Source organism: Gymnoscopelus microlampas, assembly GCF_963454915.1.
Source record: "Gymnoscopelus microlampas genome assembly, chromosome: 12".
In the NCBI taxonomy this organism is placed as follows: Eukaryota; Metazoa; Chordata; class Actinopteri; order Myctophiformes; family Myctophidae; genus Gymnoscopelus; species Gymnoscopelus microlampas.
The window spans coordinates 31,185,437-31,208,943 of record NC_139949.1 but is presented as its reverse complement, the minus strand read 5'-3'; the positions used below and the strand labels follow the sequence as shown (position 1 = coordinate 31,208,943).

General features: G+C 41.2%; 2 protein-coding genes across 2 annotated transcripts; both read left to right on the top strand.

Moving 5' to 3' along the window:
- Positions 1-1,933: 1,933 nt before the first annotated feature.
- Positions 1,934-17,697, top strand: LOC311057296 (sodium channel regulatory subunit beta-4-like). Its single transcript, XM_084074249.1, has 6 exons — positions 1,934-2,462; positions 10,905-11,068; positions 11,949-12,171; positions 13,378-13,507; positions 13,746-13,867; positions 14,663-17,697. The coding sequence occupies exons 1-5, from the start codon at positions 2,378-2,380 to the stop codon at positions 13,855-13,857; spliced, it is 714 nt and encodes a 237-aa protein (XP_083930375.1). The 5' UTR covers positions 1,934-2,377; the 3' UTR covers positions 13,858-13,867; positions 14,663-17,697.
- A 3,628-nt stretch (positions 17,698-21,325) lies between these two features.
- LOC311057295 (pyruvate dehydrogenase E1 component subunit beta, mitochondrial-like) lies at positions 21,326-22,447 on the top strand (the record flags this gene model as incomplete). Its single annotated transcript, XM_084074248.1, has 1 exon — positions 21,326-22,447. One exon carries the CDS (start codon positions 21,326-21,328, stop codon positions 22,445-22,447), a length of 1,122 nt encoding a protein of 373 aa, XP_083930374.1.
- Positions 22,448-23,507: the final 1,060 nt, after the last annotated feature.

Below are 23,507 nucleotides of genomic sequence, written 5' to 3'. Positions count from 1 at the left end.
GAGGACTGATAAATGGAGAAAAGGTTGTACTGAGGTGAAGTGTTCCTTTAAAGTTTCTTAACTAATCAGAGCTAAATGGACCTGATAAATTCCAGGAACACTGAGCTAAGCAATTCCTTTGTTATGTTTGTGTTCGATAAACAACACAGACAGTAACAGTCAGCATTTATTGACTAATGCTTTGATATAACACAACAGGAAGGAAATGGGACATTGTCTTTGTGGATGACGATGTGTTACGATGTAATTATGTTAATGTCTCCTCCAGCTGTGTCATGCTTATCACAAGGGAGTATATTATATTTGATTATTATTGAGTTTGACCTTCCTCTGTCTCACATGTCTCACATACAGTATCGCACATACCTAGACACACAAACACACGTACAGATTGCCTATGGCTTGTGGCTGTTGATTTCCCTTAGCTAGGAGAATATGACTCTGGCTATAGCTCACCTTTCAGGGAAAAGCCAGGGATACAATCTTTGTCTGCCTGTCTACCACAGCAATGTAAAAACCGAGAGGAGAGGGGAGAGGATGAGAGCGCGCGCGAGAGAGAGAGAGAGAGAGAGAGAGGGAGAGAGAGTGAGAGAGAGAGAGAAATGCAGAGTCACAGGATACTGAAGTCGTGTATCTATCACAGTGAAGGATAAGTGCAGAGTGACAGGGAAGCAATTGGAATAGTGGTGATGAAGAACAGCTTTCAAAGTCACATTCACATTGCAGGGAAACAGAAACATGTTCTCCCACGTTCAGTTATCGGAGAGAATATGGAAAATAACTAACAGAGATACTTTTCCCTCTTTACGTGGAATTCTGCAATGCTGTGCTACAAAACCTGATAGAATGAGTGGCGGGACTTCTCAAAGGCCCTAACACTGAGACTTGACCAGTGTACTCGACATATTTATGCACTGTTTATGTATGAGACTGCATGTCTTGTGGGCCACTGGGCCTGTGTTATACCTCCCTTCCCCAGCCTGCACTGCAGAACTTTCTCTGATCCTCACAAACACTCAAAAGTGCCTGGGTCTGCATACACACCCCCAGTGAGTCGATTGTAAGGGGCAGGCGAGAGGCGGGGGACCACGAGGAGGAGGAGGAGGAGTGAAACAGGGTAATGGAGGAGAAACGGAGGGGCTGGGGGCGAGGGGAAAGAGAGAGGGAGGGTAGCAGAGGAGAAGAGGAGAGGGGGAGGAGAGAGCGGTGGCACAGAGCCAAAGGAAAGGGACGGGGAAAAGTTGAGAGACAGCCAGAAGGACATGCGGAGGAGGAGGAAGAGTCAGCATCGTTTGGGGCTCTGCTGTCCAGGAAGACAAGCGGCCGCCTCCTGTCTGTAAGGTCACCTGCTGCTGTACTCTCTGTCTGTCTGTCTGTCTGTCTGTCTGTCTGTCTGTCTGTCTGTCTGTCTGTCTGTCTGTCTGTCTGTCTGTCTGTCTGTCTGTCTGTCTGTCTGTCTGTCTGTGTCTGTGTGTCTGTCTGTGTGTCTGTCTGTCTGTCTGTCTTTCTCTGTCTTTCTCTGTCTATCTGTCTATCTGTCTATCTGTCTCTCTCTCTGTCTCTCTCTCTCTCTGTCTCTCTCTGTCCCTGTCTCTCTCTGTCTCTCTGTCTCTCTCTGTCTCTCTCTGTCTCTTTCTGTCTCTCTCTCTCTCTCTCGGTCTATCTCTCTCTCTTGCTCTCTCTCTCTCTCACTCTCTTCTTCTTCTCTTTCTCTCTGTATCTCTCTCTCTCTCTCTCTCTTTCTGGCTGTCTCCTGCCCTACCTTGGCGCTGCAATGTGCCGGTCTCTGCAGTGAAATCACTGCCTAGCTGGCTGGCAGGATTCTCCTTGACTGTGCGCATTGAGCCTCTGCCGTGCTGTTCAGCACTCTGCACCGCTTGCTGTAACGTCTCCACGAGACTCATCGCTCACAGCCGGCCATACATGTCTTGCATTCGAGGAAAGGAAGCACATTCTGTATGTAGTTTGCGTATCACTGCATGTGCACTCACATGCGTGCCTGCACATGCACACTCAAACTACTGTACGTAGCACTTTCCAATGTATTGTAACTTTTTGAATTTTTTCATGGATTCTCCTTATGTTTTTGTTATTCATGTATTTGGGGTTGTGGCTTATTAACGTGATCTTCTTTTCCCTTTTATTTTTCAACTCGGTGCCCTCTGTCTAACCTACGGCGTCTCTCACAGGAGTGCTGTGGGGGGTGTTGGCAGGCAGGTTCAAAGCACCTCGATTAAGGTTTTACGTTTGGATTCACCTCTGCGGGGCATCGTAAGATCCTATATCAGACGGACAAGACAGGATTACAGTTACTGACAGAAGGGGTAACGGATAGACACAAGGACATTACAACCCGGGCTGGATCCGGCGGACCACCATGGAGGTCCAGTGGAATATCATTGAGCCCACAAGGCTGCTCCACACACACACAGCTACCAGCCTGGTCTTCTCCATGCTGCTTGGTAAGATCCACCACTTACTTCACTTCACCTACTTCTGCTTGTTTAATGCTTGATTTAATGTTGATTAACAGGCACTATGCTCCAACTGACACACACACACACACACACACACACACACACACACACACACACACACACACACACACACACATACACATACACACACACACACACACACACACACACACACACACACACACACACACACACACACACACACACACACACACACACACACACACACACACACACACACACACACACACACACACACACACAGTACATATACTTTGAAACTTGTTATTCTACACACACCTTTGGGCATTAACAAGCGCCTATTGTCTCTGAGTGTTGTTTTTTGTTGCAGTGGTGCTTCTGGACATTTATTTTAGGAATATATTTGCATATTAGGCTTTGTGTTAGTTTGGTAACAGATGACTAATATGGTTTGTGTGAAAAATATTTTTCATGAGTAGTACATGTGATTAATCACCTTTGCAGAACATTGGTTGTGTTTCTATTCAGCAATATATGGTGAAGATCTTAGATAAGTTATTCTCCACCTTTTTAATGTCAAGGACTCCCAGTTTGAAATGCATTAAACCACGGACCCCCATTTGATAATCCTCAGTGTTTATTTAATCGAGTTATATAGACACATTCACCCCAGACCTGACATTGAGAAACACTTTTCTAGATTATAGATAAAAGCAAAGAACTGTTTGAAATCATGTAATTTAAAGTGGCTGATTTGAATAGATTTGGTGTCATCTGTGAGAAATGTTGGGAGGCAAAGTCATCAAAGGGTTGTAGACCTTTATTAAAGTAATATAGACCTGAGTTATGTTTACAAAGTAACTGAATTAGCCCAGTTTGAGCATTCATATTTGTACACGTTGGCCCCAGCGTTGCCATGTGTGCTTATTATAAGCGACTTTGGGCTTCTTTTTCTGTAAAGTTAATTGTTTTTTATTATTATTTAAACCAGTGGTTCTCAAATATTTTCATGTCATGGACCCCCAAATTAATATGTATTTGTCCCCCCCTAACCCCCATCTGAAAATGTTTGGTGCCAGGCAGCCCTGTACCAAATTTGTGTTGTTAGACTGTTTCAAACATATTCCAAATATTCCACATTTTATTTCAAGATTTGTAGATAATAAATAAATAATCAAATAGCCGTTCTATACAGTATATTTACTTAGGTTTAAAACGCTGTGGCCTATAGTTGCTTCTTTTGGGCTTTTATTTCCTAAACCTGGATGCTTATTTCTCTCACTAAATCTGGCAACACTGCTTGGCCCATACCTTTTGGCATAACAATATGATAATCTCATCGGTCAGCAGTCCCAAAGTTGTGCAATGTTGTGCAACATTTGCTCTAGAAGGTTCCATATCTGGTATTGTAATATTATATAATCTGTTAATATTGAGATATTGCGTCCTGTCATTGAGGACACAGTAACCTTTTATTCTGCCTACATTGATAACAATGTTATGGAGCAAAATAAATGTATGTACGTATAGTGATGTCTTGTGTATGAATGACACATCCTGTGTGTCAACAAAATACATTACATATACGCATGGATATATACAAAATACAAACTATATAGGTGGGTATAGATGATTGGATATGGATTTCCACCACAATAGTTTAAAAGAAAATATGTCACAATAAGCGAATGACTGCAAAGGAAAGTGGCCCAATGATCGAACGGGTATGTACTGTAAGTCTAGACAGTCTAGATTCAGCCTAGCAAATTGTCAGTGGAAGCTAGTTGACCTGGATACATATTCCCTCTTTTTATTAATGTACCAAAGTGATCCAGAGCAACGAGAACCAGTAAAAATCTGATAACCTTTCTTTTTTTTTTTTAAATCAAAGGTATTACTGTAAGACTGTGCAATATCTTTTAGAAGGCTTATTGACGTATTTTACTCATAAACACCAGAGTCAGGCTGTAAAGAATGTTTGGCGGTATATGTGTAATAGTCATAGCCTGTAAGTGTTGTATATACAGATGTGAGATTGAGATTAGTAATATCATCCATCTATCTGCAAGATATGTTTTTGGACCTTTCTGCCTTTATTTACAGTTTGTAGTAGAGATGGATAGGAAACGGGGGAGAGATGGGGAGAGACATGCAGCAAAGACCGTTGGGAACGGGACTCGAACCCGCGGTGTGCTGTCAGGCTACTTATGAGCTCAGGTGCCCGGACCATCTGCTTTAATGCAATGTCATGCATCTACACTGTGGCCTGGGTGAATACTGTTATTCTGATTGGCTGGAGGATATCAACTTCTACTATACAACGGCAAATGTATCAATTTTGTTAGTCAGACTAAAACCTGCGATGTCATGATGATGATTGTTATGAGAGCAGCTGCAGGTGATCTTTCTGTGGATAAGAGTACATTTTGCAGCTCAGCATTGATTAATGCAGAGTGCCAAAAACAAAACGTCACTGATTGTCTGTGGAGCAGTTCTGGATTTTACACCTGATGACATCACACATTTGATTCAATATTTTTCTAGATGAAATTGTATCTCAATAGGACGTGTGCTTGTCTCAGATTTACTGTTAATGGCTGTTTGTCTGTCATGGTATATCTACTGAATGCCCAGCCTAGAATTAGTACCACTGTATGATGAGCAGCAGGTCTTGCAACAATGTATTTTATTTTATTTATTTTATTTATTTTATTTATTTTATTTATTTTATTTATTTTATTTATTTTATTTATTTTATTTATTTTATTTATTTTATTTATTTTATTTATTTTATTTATTTTATTTATTATTTTGCCTATTGGATATTCTAAATATAATAGCCCAAGTATAGTCAGCCAATCCAGGTTCATGCTAGAAGCACTCTCATGAAGCTGACAAATGTAGGCTAGAAATTGGAGCATCGCTGTTCTACTTTTGTCTCAGCTGCATAGTTTACTTTGCTTTGCAGACAAAACTTTCAAACAAAACACGGAATGGTTTTAAAGTTTGCTCGAGGATCGGTTGGTCCGTCTACACCTTTGGTCCCAAACAATATCTCAAAAACTACCCCATGTTTTCTTTCTAGCACTACCATAGGCCATAAGATTCACTTAGACACAAGATCACTTGAAATCAATTTGGTGGATTGGCATGATACCGGCTGAACACATGCATGCCCCACAGAAGATGAACCATACTGATTTAGGTGATCCCATGGCCTTTCCTTTAATCCTTTAGGTGAGGCTAAAATGTCCACTTGCAGTTGAAGTTACTGTATCTCAAAATCCAATGGGCGGATTGCCATGAAACTTGCAGAGCACACTTGATGTGCATGATGGACAACCCCAAACTATTTGTGTGACTCCATGAGCTTGCCTCTAGCGGCACCCTCAAGCCAAAATGTCAAACTTTAGCACACAATATGTTCTAATAGGCCAATCGCAGATGAGCCCTACAGATTTTGGTGACCCCATGGTAGAGCCCTGCACAGGACTGTTTTCTTAGTTCTCCTCCCACTGGATACAGTATCTGACCAATTTCCGCCTGCTCCTGCAATTTATTTCAGTTTGTGGCAATATTTAAAACGTAGGGAAATTATTAATAACGTAGGTTATTAATAAGTAGATGCATATAGGTAGGAATGGATCTTTTAGACTCTTAGTATTATACTGTCCCGATTATCTAGTCTAGCGGCTCCAGTTACAGTGCAACCCGAGCAATCTAACGTTTAACAGACATTTAGCTGGACAAAACCGAAGGTCAATGGACAGACAAAACAGAATGAAAATGCAGAATGTGGGGAAAAGAATAGTAGAAAATAATACTGTGTGTGTGTGTGTGTGTGTGTGTGTGTGTGTGTGTGTGTGTGTGTGTGTGTGTGTGTGTGTGTGTGTGTGTGTGTGTGTGTGTGTGTGTGTGTGTGTGTGTGTGTGTGTGTGTGTGTGTGTCCTCGATCGAGCGCACGCTGTCGCTATAGAGGAACAGTAGTTGAGAATGAGATTTAAAGAGCAAAAGGCATCAAGGGAGGGACAGACACTGTGAAGATACTGTTGGTCTGTCTGTCTCTGATACTGATGCAGTTTCTGCGGGATCACCGTGCTGCATTGTGACAGGAAAGGAAGGACAGAGAGGGAGATGGGACTACAACAAAACACTGCTTGTCCTTCTCTGGAGTTCAAAGCAATATATCACTCCTCACTGCAGTGGTGGGGCTTGACCTTGACTACGTGATGAAGTAAAACAGCTGGGATTATGCAGGGGAGAATTATACAGATGGAAACAATTTAAGAAAAAATCAGTGGAAGAGAGAATTTGATTCCTTAGCTAGAAAGGTCTTTGCCAGACTAGGTAGCCTTCCCAGGACTGTGTCAGTCATGGGTTGCAGCTGGCAGGACATGAGGAAGCTGCAGGGCCGCACGCACGCTCATATGCACGTGCACACGCGTGCACGCGTGCACGCACGCACGCACGCACGCACGCGCGCACGCACGCACGCACGCACGCACGCACACACACACACACACACACACACACACACACACACACACACACACACACACACACACACACACACCCACCCACACACACACACACACACACACACACACACACACACACACACACACACACACACACACACACACACACACACACACACACACACACAATGCCTGTCAGCCTGGTAAAGAATTCATGCATTCATATTCAGGGGTTGTTTACGTGTTTGCTCATGTGCCAGACCGTGTTCTTCACACATTTATACACTAGATGGCAGCATAAAGTTCAAGATCTTTGACTTTGAGTGACCAGAAAATGTAAATCTAGTAGGACAGCATTTTCAAACGGATGTCACTGACTTGACGGTGTTATTTGATTCTTTCTGGGTTTAGATGAGGAGAAGGAAGAGGCTCCAAGTCTAGTGTTAATGAGGAAAAGGAGCAGGAGGGGCGAAGAAAGGTTGTGGCATTGTATGTTTTAATCCTACCCCACTTCACGTGTTCATATTTGATGCAAGAAATGAAATGAAAGGGGGCTATAGTTAAAAAGACAGCATCAGGCAATACAAAAACAAATAGTGCCTAAACTTTAATAGAAAGGGGTGCTCCGTGGGCTGTGTAAGTCATGGGTCACAGCTGTCAACTGCAGGGGGATAGCTTATACATAGTATGGTCCAACTTCTGTGGCACATTTAATAGCCTAATAAACTATGTGACATGGTTTCTCATATAGGGAACTCACGTTGGCTTGGCAGTTTTTAATGATGCTGTGCTGATGATGGAGAGAAGTCAGGAAAGTTGTTTGTTGAATTATATGAGTAACTATGGGCCTCAAGATGCTGAAATAGAAACGTGTTTGGAGAAAGCTCTAGTCATTCTAGTGTTCAGGGGTGGGAAACCCCAACCCAGAGTATGATGAGAGAGCAAAACGGGGAATTGTGTATAGGACTTCTGACTGTTGTAGTTGTTTTTGCTATGGGCATCTGCATGTAACCACACACACACACACACACACACACACACACACACACACACACACACACACACACACACACACACACACACACACACACACACACACACACACACACACACACACACACACACACACACACACACACACACACACACACACACACACACACACACACACAAAAGCCAGAAGACAATCTCTGCACTCCTATAGGCTACTGTAAGTCTTAGTACACATTGACAACAAGCAATGCATGTGTCCAACATGTACATATTTTGAGTAGATTACCGTTTTTTAGTGCCAGTTAGTTTTAACTTTAAGTGGGGTTGCTGACAATCTGTAGCGGTGTATTGAGCGGAGGAGGTGTTATCTGACAGGATTCTCTATGGAACAAGTCTTTCCCATACCTCGAAACAGGAGAGCTAAGATTCTAATGTTTATTAAGTGACAGAGATCTGCCTTGGCTCACCGAATTCTAATCAAAATGTACTTAGTAGTACTGATACCTTTGCAACATTTTTTTTTGATTGATTGATTGATTGATTGACATTTTTATTAGGCAAAAGAATGTAAAACAACACAGTTACATTTATAATACTTTTTTCTAAAAGGTCCGACCAGTTGGTCCTTGCGGACTTGTTTCCGTTGGGGTCCAATACAATAAATAACTCGAAAAGTGTGCTCCTTGGAGGACTGGTCTCCACCAGGCCGGGTCTGAAAAATCTGACTAATACATCTTGATCACATGACCCCAGAGATAATGTGTACCGATTTGTGTTAGTTTTGAAAATAATCTGTAGGAGTAGGAGCAAAAAAACGCGCTATGGCAGAAAATGTAATCTGGCACAAACAGGGCCTATCAGTTGTGTCATGATCCAAGGGATCCAGGGATATGTTGATTTTACAACCTACGGTTCAAGAGTTATAGGCCAAAACGTGAAGTGGGCTGTTGTAACGCCACCATGAGGAGCTTTGATTTTTTTTTGGATGGAGGTTCTTCCTTGGCTTAGTGGGAATGTGCGTGCAAAGGTTCCTAACAATTGGGCTCTGCATTCATGATATGTGGCATTTCTTGCAAAACGGGCGACCCTCGCAAACTTTGTAAGCCAATCATAGCCAATCGGAATGGAATATGAGAAATGTGACAAATACGTCTTGATAGAAAATCTGAAGTAGTAATAACAAAAAATGAGTTTTGCAAAAATCTGTCTCATGGTGCCGCTATAACGGGCTGATTAGATTTCTTTTGGCTTGGCCTACTGGGAGTGTGCGTGCAACGTTTCCCGCCAATCGGTCCGGTGCATGTCGTGAAAAACGGGCCCCTCCAGCAAACTTTGAAAGCCAATCGTAGCCAATCGGAATAGAATCCAAAAAATCTGATCACATGACTACAGAGATAAGGTGTACCAATTTGGGTGAGGTTTGGACAAAATCAGTAGGAGTGGTAGCAAAAGCTGTGTTTTGCAAAGAAAACTCAACATGGCAGAAAACGTGTCAAGTGGAAATGGGCGTGGCTTATTTGGGGAGTTGCGTAATGATCCAAGGAATTTTGATTGTATGACCTACGGTTCAAGAGCTAAAGGCCAAAACCTGAATCAGCCTGTTATGGCACCACCATGAGGCCAATTTGAAAGATCAAAAGAATGAGATTGGAATGAGATCTAAACTGTTTTAATATTTTAATGTAATTTTACCTGTTGAAATGTAACTGGGAATACACTCGTAGAGATACTACACCTATGCCACTTGCTGTGTACAGTATACGCATCGGGCTAGACTTTGACCTTGCACTGTGGCATTATCATTTGATTGACTTGAAAAGCAAGAAATCAATAGTGCAGGTCCTCCAACTCACCTGCCAATTTTGATCCAGATCTGGATGAAAACTGACAGTTATTGCTTTGAAATACATAGATACAGACAGACAGATAGACAGACAGACGCATATCTTACATTAAATGCACAGAATCTCTGTATGTATGTCCGTCTGTTATTCACGTATCTCGAGAACCGTACGACCGACCAACTTCAAACTCGGCACGCACGTCGCTGCTGACCCGAGGGAGTTGAGTGCACGGCGTTGAGTTGGTCAGATAGGCAGTTGCCCAGAACCGCCGATCTAACCGTTACACCCATATATTGGCATACATGTCTATGGAGATCCAGTTTTCCAGAACCACGGAACCGACAGCAATGCCCATATATTTTTATGCGCATAGATGCACTGACCGACTTCAAACTCTCTGCGCGCATCGGCGAGGATTCAAGGAAGTACGGTGCCCAGCATAGACCCGACCGATATGCCCATATATAGTCAAGTATGGAGATCCAGTTGTCCAGAACTGCCGATCCAACCGAAATGCCCATATATGGTTATGCCCATATATGGGCATATACTGATGGCATCAGGGATCTCCACATGGCATAAAAGGAAAACAGGCAGACAGACAGACAGATACAAAGATCTCTATATGGGCATAAAAGGGACAGACAGACAGACAGACAGAGACTGAGGAAGACCTATTAGGTTGAAATATGTCCGTTGCTCTGTGTAGGAGAGGTAGAAAGAACAGGTATTGCATAATCAGTTGGGGCATGCATTCACGATTTGCATTGTTCCCGACTTGCTTCGTCGATCTGACATTCCCATATACATGTATAGGCATATTTGGCATATCTCCATATATGGGCATAAAAGGGACAAAAGCAGACAGATACAGGGATCTCCATATATGGGCATAAAAGGGACACAGACAGACAGACAGACGGGTATTACAAAACCGGGTGGGGCATGCATTCACAACTTGCATTGTTCCCGACTTGCATCGTTCCCGAGTAGGCCGGTGCCCACCGGTCTAGTGATTACAATACACCTACCCCACTGGATTCACACACCGTACAACGCTGCAGCATGCTGAATGTGTCTCTTTGACTGTGCCCAGTGGTCCTTATCTTCTGATATGTTGTTCTCCTCAGGTGTGTGGTCTACTCAGGCCGTTGAGATGAATACTGGGAAGATCCCCTACCTGGAGGCTATAAATGGGAGCACAGTCCTAATCCCCTGTACATACGCCAGCTGTATTGGCATCGAGAATCTGTACTTCAACTGGCACTTCAATGACAATGGCACCATGCAGAAGGCAAGGCATGCACGCAGTCTCGAACAGGCTTGATATACTTAAAGGGATATTTCACTTTCAATTAAGTTTGGGGTCATTTTAAGGTCTACTCTGGCTTTTGTGAGGACCCCAGACAGTTTTTAAGTTGCTTGATTCAATATTCAGATATTTCATATTCATTTTATCAGACACGCCCTCTTCCTATACAAACCCATTGTAACTTCAAACTCCATTTTAACCATGAAATAGATTAATCGAAAACACCCGTCCTTGGTTCTGGTGACTGATATTGTCCTTCAAATGCATGAGAGGGCCGTGTTTTTTCAATTACTTTTTCCTTTACTTAAATAAGAATATGAATGAATGAAAAAAGTAATTGAAAAAACACAGCCCCCTTGCGTATTAGAAGGACAATATCAGTCACCGCAGATCCAAGGACGGTTGTTTTCGATGAATCTATCATGGTTAAAATGGAGTTTAAAGTTACAATGGGTTTGTATAGGAAGGTGGCGTGTCTGATAAAATGAATATAAAATATCTATATACTTAATCAAGCAACTTCAAAATGGTCTGGGGTGCTCACAAAAGCCAGAGTAGACCTTAAAATGTTTCAAACATGTTTGAAAGTGAAATATCCCTTTAAATATGCGTGTCGCGTATGGAAAACAGACTTTATTGTCAACACCCGCATGCAACCAAGTACATGTTTAGCGCAGGGTTTACACATGTCTTTACTGGTATAGTGTTGTCAAGTACACAGTAAAATCTTTGTTTATTGTTATTAATGTTGATTTAACGTACAAGTGGATAAATGAACATTGAGGATTTTACTGTGTATCTGTTGTGTTATCTTTCTTTTTTAGTAGCAGTTTTGTGATTGACAGCTTGCTTTTCTACTCAGGTGTGTGAGGGTACGATTCCTGATGATGGAATATTCCCAGAAGGTTTGCAAGTGTATAGAGAAAGAGTGGAGTATGTTGGCGTCCCCGAACTCCACAACGTCTCCCTCAGGATCTGGAACATCACCTTTGAAGACATGGGCCAGTGGCACTGCTTTGGACGTAACCCCAAAGAGAAGGGCAGGAACCACACAGCCATCTTCACCCTCATTGTGGTGGACGAGTGTGAGTGGCCTTCAGTGTATTGTCTGGTGGCACCATAAATCCCTCCTGTGGAATCAAACATCCAGAAAATAAATTCAACAAAAGCTCACGGTCACAAAGTGCTGCGCAAACATAGGACAGAATGCACAATAAAAACAAGAATTTCACAAAGGTAATAAACAAGTGAAAATAAAATGAGCTAATACAAATTGAACAAGAGAAAAAGATAATGAATCAAAGAAAAGGTTGTTTACAGCGTTCGTTCTCAAAGTGGGGTCCGGGGACCCCCAGGGGTACTTGAGGGGATACCAGGGGGTCCCCAGCTAAATGATTTATAGGAACCAAATGGACCCTTATGGGTCTGTAACTCTCAGAGTTAAATTAACATTGATTTTACAATATGAATTGGGGTCCCAGAGATAGAAATGCCATTAAATGGGGGTCCGTAGCCTAATGCATGTCAAACTGTGGGTCCTTGAAATTAAAATGGTTGAGAATCACTGCTAGAGCAGTAAAAATCTTCTCTTATGGGGGTCCCTGGCATATCTTTTCAAATGGGGGTCCGCAGGCTAATAAGTGTTAATTTGGGGGGTCCTTAACCGGAAAAAGTTTGAGAACCACTGGTTTACAGGAATGCTTTCTGGAACATATATGTTCCAGTATGTTAATGTTATACATACGTTTTTAAGAGTGATTTAAAAGATGCCTCGGGTGGAGCATTCTAGAGCTCAGACAGCGAAGGCCCGATCACCCTTAGTTACAAGGTGTAATTTAGGGACCTTTAGGAGAGCCTGGCCTGAGGACCTCGGGCTACATTGATCAGCACGTACTAATCTTGCATGTACAGTATGTCATCCTCATAATTTGAACCATGGGTCATACCTAACATATTTAAAAGATGTCAAAGAATGGTTGTGGGAATTGGAATCATCCATGCATTTTTTCATGTGCCTGAGTAAACCTGTACAATATTACTTTCTCCTATCTTATTTTATGCACCATACTCTACTTCTACTTCTTACTACTATAACTAACCATTGTCCTGTGTTCAATCCTCACCCCCCATGTTAAGCCCAATTTATACTTCTTCGTATGACAGTGTCGCACGCCAAAAATAGCAGATCTACAAGCTCACAACCCGTCGCATATGTGATTTGCTATATATGGTGTGCGACACTGCAGTGCTATGGAGCATAAAGTAGGCATGACTGTTTTTCTCTGTTACAGTAAAGGTAATAGACAACACATTAACCATCATCATAGCCTCGGTGGTGGGTGGAGGCATCGCTACGTTGATGACCGTCATGTTGATAAAGAACTTCATTCTCTACGTACTAAAAACGATTGAGGAGAAAAAGTGAGTCACGATGAGAGGCAGGATAAATAATAACTTTGACTGTAGCAAACTTGTACTATTTCTAATTATATCAGTGTTGTAGAATCATTTAACAACTACACTATTTCAAGTAAATGTACAAGTGTGTAATATTTTCTAACAAGTGAGATTTGTGATAAAAAACATTGTGTCCTGCAAGTTGTCTCTTAATAGTTACATTTGTAGTTCATAATCTAATCTCTTTTTCTCTTACCTGCAGTGAGGAGGCGCTCCTTGTCAGGCAATCCTCATCAGGGAATGACAACACAGAAAATGGCCTCTCATCTAAAGGATCTAAAGCTGATTCAAAGCCGACACCAAAAAAGAAATGAGTTCATGCATGTATGTAAATCCATATATGGTTATTCATATTGTATATATCTACGCACATGTATGTACAGTATATACACATGTGTTTGTACACATGCAACTCCATTATGTTCAAGTTGGTACAGTATATACAGTATGTAAAAGGAAGTATGGCACCTGGCTGTGGCCTCTCTTGTTAGGTCAACAAAATGCAATTTGCACAAAATGCTCTGGTGGGTTCTCAAGAAACAAAATAGGCAAATATTATGTAAAGTGTGTACATATTACGCAATGTAAAGTACAAGTGCACACAAAATAATACAATACTTTATGTAATTATTAATTCCAGCTACCAGAGAACCTTTGTCTTATTTATGAACCCAGCTATGATCTTTCCCAAAACAAAAGCAAATTGAAAACGCAACCCCTGCCCATATGAACATATCTCATATCTTGTTCAATGTCTCTCTGTTCTTCAGATATGACTGATTGTGTCATTTTAAATTTGACTTTGATGGAGACCTTGACCTTTACATTTTTTTACTCAAAAAGTGAAACATCTCAGGGCTGCCTATTGACTAATGACTATTTACACTAAGCTTAGGGTTAAATCTTCCCTTCCATTCTTGACCACCAGGACAACTTAGACTTCAGTTTTGTATAAAAGGGAGATGTCTTATCCTGCCACCCCCCCTCCCACACACACACACACACACACACACACACACACACACACACACACACACACACACACACACACACACACACACACACACACACACACACACACTTAGCCTGCCCACTCACAATGGTGGCACTCTGTTTCAGGTGTGACATGCTCATCCTGTGGAAAGTGGAGATGGACACATTTGAGGAATGGCCTTTTGTTCAACATGCTCTCTGTCAGTTGAGAGGGTTTGAAGACATGTATGTTTATTTCAATAAATAACCAAATAGTCTCTGGTGCAGTAGATAGTTAAAACAAATATTTAATTTGTTTTTATTTACTTGTTTTTTGCTAGTTTAGATTAAATCCAATTGACTAAGCTGTACAGATGCACATGGTAAAGGTGCATGGTCTGTACAGTATCTGAAAATAATATCCATTGTTATTTTGTGTGCAACTTCAGAAAATATTTGCACATTTTGTGAAACTATGGCAAGGTTATTGAATTGTGAAGATGAAATAACCAAAACAGGGACACTATAGTCTTATGACAGTGCTCGTTTGTGCCATTGATATACAAAATATTTTCAGGCCACAGTCAGGCTGCATGAAAAACTTAAACCTGCTTGGACTCTTTTTCATACAAAGTCAAAACAAACATTTGAATGCTTGAGACAGGGAATAATGCAATGTAAGTAGTACTTTGACCTGGGCTGAATCCTGCATCATCCTATAGCAAATGGCCAACTAAAACAAATAGCTATTTTTGAAAAACTCATTTTGATTTTATTTGTAATATAATAAAATCCAACAGTACATTACATACTTTTGAGTAACATTTTCAGCAAATAAATGTGTATGCCTTGTTTCTAGATTTAAGCATATTAGAAGGATTCAGCCCAGGTCCTTTTTTTGTTTGTTTGTTTGCTTGATGCAAAACACAGGTGCCTGTTAGAGCTTCTATATTCCTCTCTAATTGAGGAAATTTAATATCGCAAAAAAACAGTTTATAAAACTCAAATGCAAATGCAAAAAATAATACACGCTACTAAACTGAAATGATAGACATTCCCCTGAACAACCTCCCTCACTGACCCCTAGAAAACCGAATGACCCCCCTACCCCCACCCCCGGTGATGCTGCTTTAAAGACTAAATAATAACCAATGCATTTTAAGCATGTGAAGCAACACAGGCCAGATTTTAGACACAAAGCTTGAAAATAGAATCATGTGCTTTTAATGTGTTTCCTTTTTGGAACACTTGTTGAATACTTGTCTGATATACAGTATCCGTGTCATGCTGAGGTTAGTTAAATCCTCATCTTACAGTATATCATACCAATTTCTCTTGAACTAATCATGGCAAGGGTTATGCACTTTTTGGTCCTGTAGATCTAAATGCCCCCAGACAAGCCGGGATCAGTAATCTTGCTATGTACCACCTAACCCTGATGGCTAGTTTCTCCAAAACACTAATCTACAGTATACTGTAAATCCATTTAACCAAAAGATTTCATATTTGCAATAAGTAATCTTTATCAGCTGCAGTGCAGTGAAAAAGAAAGTTTTATCATAGCCATCCATGTCAAAGCCATTATGGGTGCCCTCAGCCCATGCATATTGTAAATCGACCATTAGCTCATATTTAAAATAGCATAGGGTCAGTAGTTAACATAGCAGGTAGAGTAGGGGGCTGCAGCTCACTTGACAGTCGTAGCCCAAGCATGGATTTGGATAAGTGATGATACTCTGTAGCCCTGACTGTGCCAAACTGGGATCATCCCTGAGAATCAATTCATCGTCCTATCAGGAGAAGAATGCACATTTTCATCTTTGTCTTAATGCTTATTGTAGCAATGATTCAACCAATGAAATACAATGTTGTATTCACAACCGTTGCTCATGCAAGACGCTGAATGTCTAATTAAAAAAATACCTCTGGAGTGCGAGACAGATAACACTGTGTCTGGGACACTAAGGTGTACCAGTCATATGATATTGTAACATATGAATGTACCTCCCTTGTATTTATGTACTGTACATGAGATGAAAGTACTGTAATGTGAGTGAGTGAGTGGTTTGGGTGGTTGTCGTCAACGTCAACTCATCGTTATGTCATCAAAAAATGTGCCTCCAGTCTTTAATCGCTGGTTTGAAGCAATACTGTAAAGGGAGAGTCTGTTGGGCACTTTAAGCAGGCACACATGTATTTATTTTTTTAAATCAGCTACTTATGTGTAATCTATAATCACTGTTGGTGTGCCTGATCACAAGTCACAGGGATAGAAACCATATAGCACATGTACGAAGGTGCAGGTGCAGTACTGTATGTTTTAAAAGGAAATACAATTAATCTTCTTAATTTGCCCCCCAAAATTTAGAGTTGCCAATCCCCCCTTATTTCTCCCAATTACGTCATTATACCAATTTCCGAATCCCCCACTCATTTCTGTCTAGTCTTGTCACTGCTAACCCCTACTGGCTCACCTGCCATTGAGGAGCCCCCACCGGGAGGACACAGCACGTGTGCAGAAACACAGTAATCCTCGCTGTTCAACACCCCCTGCTGACAGGTGCCGCCCCAGCCCGTAGGAGTCACTGGTGCAGCGACAAAAATTGCCCTCCCCACCTGGCTTCCTTCAAGTGAACATTGAGTATTGTATTTGTATGGTCGCTTGGCCAAACCGGAGGAATGCAATTAATCAATTAGAGTACATGGGGAAAATGTGCAAACAAACAAATTCCTAATTACACTGTGTAATATTTTTGATTGAAATATTGTAAAATAATTAATATTTTCTATTGTATTCAAATCAATATTTAACTCCCAAAGCCAGAAATTAGGAAACAGAGATTCAACCCTGTGATGTCATCAAGAATTAAATCAGGTGCTTTATACAAGTTTGAGAAACTAATGTTTTTGTTAAAACAATGGACAGAATATATCAGTATTTTTCCTCTTTTTATTTAATATATTGTGTGCATAATTTAAACTTGGATGGTCATTTCAATCCGTACACAGCCAAATGTATTATTTTAACTCTGACTCAGAATTAAATTGACACTGTATTTTAGCTGCCTATATTGTTTTTATACTGATTTCCCATATCCATACAATTGTACCTTAATCCCTTTCTGCTGTCATAATGACTGGTGTATGTTTCCCGATTTAACCCCTTCTCAGCAGTTGATTTTACATTTGGATGACATCACTGTTTCGCGTCTTTGTTCACATACTGTACGTATCTGACTGGTGCATTGTCACATCAAAGGGAGTAAATGGTGGGATTTCAAACTGAGTGGTACGTTATGGGGGACATTTTAACGTAGTTTCATACTGTAGTTCATATTGAATTTCACAAGAATAACAACATCCAACTTACTGTACATGATGCAAATGTAACTTATCTAAATGGAAAATACCCTCAAACAGAAATGAGACCCAGGAAGTGTCGTATTATGAAATTATACTTGAATATTTGCATTCTTGTACCAACTTTATGACATGTTCATGCACTGTGGAATAACAGCACAACAATTATTATTATTATTTTGTTTGTTCTGTTTTGCAGTGGATTTTCATGCAAAACCCAAGGCTAATGCCAACAATTGTCCAAAATATGGTTGAGAAGGATTGGGCCTGGTTTATGTTCAGATGATCAGCAATTCTATGCAAATTACAGTAGAATTGAAAATAACAGTTCAACACCTTGGAGTTGACTGTAATGCTATTGTAAGCAATACCAATGTGGGATTGGATCCTGGGTAATGGATTTGAACTATTGGGATGCAGGGTGAACGGGGAACATCCGGACTGGAGCATTGAGTAGACTGAAGCCCCGTACTTTAGCCCTGCAGAGTGCAGACTATAGGGCTGGGAGATATTACTTCAAATCAATATCACGATTATTCAGAACGATTAATAAACAAAAAAAAAATATATATAGTGAAAATTGCAGATCTTACAAGCTCACAACGTGTTGCATCATGCCGCGTTGTGAGCGGCTAGTACAGCTATTTTCGCAATTGTCTGTAAATATGCCACTATTGTACAACGAGGAATAAGTGGTTAATCAAACTAATCGATGTGTAGACCATTATAAAAAATCTAATAGAATGATTTTGTGTCAATTCGTTGAATATATGAAGAAAACAATATAAATAAATAAAAAGCCTTGCTTCTCGATTAATCGCTTATAAGTCGGTTATAAGTCGGTTATTGGTTGGTTATTGGTTCTAAATATCGGTTTTGATATATTTTCGGTTAATTGCCCAGCCCTAGTGTCGACTGACCACATGGTACCATGCTACTGCTCTGCACACAAATCTCTATCTAAAGCTATGTTCCAGGTCAACTTCAAATGATGTCCCTATTGACAACCTTTCATCCATGCATATCAGCTCTAGTTCTCTTTATTATAAAATAAACAAAATCTAATAAAATTTTTAAAAGCATCCTCAAATGGTGTCATTTTGTATACTGTCTTACAGACTTTTGACAGATACTGCAATTCACTTACTGTACATTGACTACATCACTCATGTTCATGATGAAGGTTTAGGAGGAGAGATTCACTCTTAGACAATTGAAATACTTCCTTTCTGCAACTTTCTCAGTAAATACAGTATGAACAAAATACATAAAACGAGTCACCTGTCAGCTTTTTGGGTAAGCACATTTAATTTGAAGAAACAAGTCAGGAACGTGAAAGGAACTTTGAAAAGACAGACAGTTATACTGTGCTATGGCATTCACCAGCCATGAGATGACCAGCACTAATGCATAAGCAAGCAGAGTAGCCCTTGACTATTATCTCCCTTAGCCAGCTGGGGATTCCCCTTTAATGTGGGTAGATGTTTGTTTTCCCATGGGTTTGAATCCAGTGGTTAAACAGGCAAAAATAATCACGATACACTTCTTTATTTGCTTTAATTCTGCTGTGTCCACTTTGGCCACTTGATGTCACTGTCTGTGAGGTTTTTAGTTTAGTTTTGAGGACGTCAACATATTATATTCAGGTTTACCTCAACTCTGTGTAGAACACATTTCTAATTTCAAAGTAGGGGGTTCCTACTTTCAGCTCAGCGTACTGTTGAAAGGCTCCATATTATTTCACTGTTTTGAACACTTTTCTGCATCCTATTTGGTGTTGTAGGCTATAGCAGGATTGACATCTCTGGACAGCAAGGACATCACATTAACTGTAATACCAAATAAAGAGTTCAGTCTCAAAATTGTGCTGCAGTTTTGCTCTGGGATTAAGATTGCTGGAGAATATGTTTACGGTGGTCCCAGAGCATAAAATGGGGGTCTATGGACTACTGTATATCAAACTGGGGTCCTTCAAATTAAAAAGGTTGAGAATCACTGAACTAAACTGTACTGGAATCTACACTGCAAAATCCTCTAAACTAACTGTGTACAAAAGGAACTTTTGATTGATTGATTGATTGATTGATTGATTGATTGATTGATTGATTGATTGATTGATTGATTCATTGATTCATTGATTCATTGAATACTTAATTAACAGTTTGCAAACAGTTCAGATGTACAGTTATACAATATTTTCTAAAAGGATAACACAAAAAAGCCATGAGGGCTTGTTTCCATTATGGTCCAAAAGTGTGAACCAAATTAATCCATAACACCGAACAAGTGGTTTAGATTGATTGATTGAACTATAGCAAGAGATAAGACTCATCAAGAGAAGGTTGCAAAGTTGAAAAGTCATGATGAAATCTTAATGAAATGGGCAAATATCAAACCTCAAACATGGTACAGAGATGAACATGCCATGTGTCAGTAAAATATCTGCTGAATTTGTGTAAAGAATGTACAGTACGTATCAATATCCAGAGCGACCAAAGGTCAAGGACTGTTTTCACCCATGTCAGAGAGTGAGTGTGTCCATGAGTGTGTCCGCGTGTCAGTGAACAGGCACAGTTGGACCAATCGACATGAAACATTGCATGCACGCTCCCAGTAGGCCACGGAAGAACTTCTGCCCCAAATGTTTCAAATCAGCCTCATGGTGGCATTATATAAGGCCGCTTCACGTTTTGGCCTATAACTCTTGAACCGTATGCTGTACAATCAAAAACACTTCCGCTCATGGCGCAACTTCCCATATAGGCCACGTCCATTTCTGCCTGACACGATTTTGCACCATTTTGCATTCAAATATCATAATGGAAGTGAAAAGTGGTCGGATCAGGCTGAAACATTGTCAAACTATGGAGTCATACATAGGTCACTAGTCACTATACTAGTGACCTATGTATGACTGTACTGCAACGGGTACTGCACTAGTGACTAGTGCAGTACCCGTTGTCAGAGCACTTAGTGCAGTGCATGTTATCAGAGTACTTGGAGGCCAGTCTATGACGTTTGTCATGTAAGTATGACGCAACAACTTGGGAGAGTTCGGGATCTGCATATATGGGCAGGAATTGAACACAGACAGACAGAGATTCCTGGATTCATAAATAGAAGATTCTGAGTTTGGTCTTGTCGTAATTGATGATGTCATATGTCCTCCACTGCAGTGGCTAAATATGGGAATATCCAAATATGGACATCCACATCCTCCAATCCAAATATGGACATCTACATCATGGCACGAGTTTATAAAGGGAACAGAAAAATATCCAAGAAACAGACACCCATCACAGTCCGTAGGAGCGATATATAAACCTCGGTTTTATAGACCAACGACGTTATACTCTAATACCGGTCTAAACTGAAACCCCGGACTCATAAACCCCATTTTATCATACAATTTCTGAACCCTCCCACTCTACCAGAGAGGACAGGTTAGTTATGGCATTGCTAAGATGTTTTCACTCTGGAAGGACCGCTGTCTCCCTTGCCCTGCGGCGGGAACTTCACACAACGTCTCCGGTCTCGGTGCAGATGACGGTGCGTGATGCATTGAACCAGGCCATGGATGAGGAACTGGAGCGAGATGAGAGAGTCTTCTTGATAGGAGAGGAGGTAGCTCAGTATGATGGAGCTTACAAGGTGAGCAGGGGCCTGTGGAAGAAGTACGGAGACAGACGCATCATGGACACTCCCATCACAGAGATGGGTTTTGCAGGTGTTGCTGTGGGAACCGCCATGGCTGGTCTGCGTCCCATTTGTGAGTTCATGACCTTTAACTTCTCCATGCAAGCCATTGACCAGGTTATTAACTCTGCTGCTAAAACTTATTACATGTCAGCTGGTCTCCAATCGGTTCCCATTGTCTTCAGAGGACCTAACGGAGCCTCAGCTGGTGTCGCTGCTCAGCACTCACAGTGCTTCGCTGCATGGTATGGACACTGTCCAGGTCTCAAGGTGTTGAGTCCATGGAGCGCTGAGGACGCTAAGGGTCTTCTCAAATCAGCCATCAGAGATGACAACCCTGTCATAGTTCTGGAGAATGAGTTGATGTATGGTGTTACCTTTGAGATGTCAGAGGCTGCTCAATCCAAGGACTTCACTGTTCCCATTGGCAAGGCCAAGATAGAGAGACAAGGAAGTCACATCACCCTGGTGTCACACTCACATATGGTGGGTCGCTGTCTAGATGCAGCCACTGTTCTTGCCAAGGAGGGCATTGAATGTGAGGTGATAAACTTGCGTTCCATTCGTCCTCTGGATGTGGAGTGTATTGAGACCAGTGTGATGAAGACAAACCACCTGGTGACAGTGGAGGGTGGTTGGCCACAGTTTGGAGTTGGAGCAGAGATATGTGCCCGGATCATGGAGGGTCCTGCCTTCAACTACCTAGATGCTCCGGCAATCAGGGTGACGGGGGTAGACATCCCCATGCCTTATGCAAAGATCCTGGAGGACCACAGTATACCGCAGGTTAAAGACATCGTCCTCTCTGTTAAGAATACTCTAAACACACTCTCTCTGAACACACACATCTCTGCGGCAGGTACTGGTAAGTGCTAGCCTCAAATATGATGTACTATATCATAAGACTATTCCATCGGTCAAGGACTGTGGCAATTCCGAGTAGAGCAAGTAGCGTTTTTAAATTGCTGTGGGAGGGAATAGGCGATAAAAAAAACTGCAATAACCTGGACGTAGCACACCTGAAACAATGCAACCGTGTAGGTGGAGCACTGTTGCAGCATGGAGCACAGCATGGAGTCCACAAACAAGAAGATCAAAGCTGGCAATTATTACAAATACAAAAGCAAAGCAAGGGGAGGTCTGACATTTGGACGCATTTCTCAGTTGTTACTGACAAATGGAAATTAACTGGAGGAGAATGAAATTTTGAAACATTTTTACCGACAGCAGGAATATTCTCCTGAGAACCAGATGGTCCTCTTTTCTTGCATCTCATTTGAGCAAAAACTGTCAATTCTGTTGCAATTTCAAGAGGACCTCCTGGGCTTTCCAATGATACCACATGTGTGGGGGTGGTACCTTGCTGACAACTTCCCAGGTTGAGGTCCGTTCAAAACTTCCACAATTAGGCAGTAATGGTGCTCCATTCCTGGCTACACTCTTCCTCATACACATCCCGCCCCCACAGCCACCACCCCTCAATCCTTCCACCACTACCCTAAAGTTGGTGCTCCATGTTGGGATCACATGGCTCTGGTACTCCCACCTCTAAATGTTAACATTCACTAAATCAGAGTGGAGGTCAGGACAATGTACAAAAACAAACCAAAAATCTAATGAAGTAGAAAATAATAATATAATGATAATAAAATAATAGCAATTAAAAAATATATAAATACAAATATTTCGATAAAATCGTAAATACAAAGATATTTTATTTCAATCTTCAAATATAGGCTACAGAAAATTGAAAGCCTAAATTGAAATATGCAAATTCTGCTCAGGAGGATATGCATTTATTCATTAATAACCTAGAGTGACAAGCAGTAGGCCTAAGCCTAGCACACTGTTGCTGTCCGTGGTGCTGTAATGATTCTGTTTCTGTTTGTATTTTTGGGGTCCCAATGGAAATATTGTGAGCCCAGACGGTAGGCTA

What these genes read in the sequence shown, in the direction of transcription:
- LOC311057296 (XM_084074249.1), top strand. Translation starts at nt 2,378, where the DNA reads ATGGAGGTCCAGTGGAATATCATTGAGCCCACAAGGCTGCTCCACACA. An exon ending in ACAATGGCACCATGCAGAAG is followed by an intron (nt 11,069 to 11,948) that starts GCAAGGCATGCA and finishes TTTTCTACTCAG; the next exon opens with GTGTGTGAGGGTACGATTCC. An exon ending in AAAACGATTGAGGAGAAAAA is followed by an intron (nt 13,508 to 13,745) that starts GTGAGTCACGAT and finishes TCTTACCTGCAG; the next exon opens with TGAGGAGGCGCTCCTTGTCA.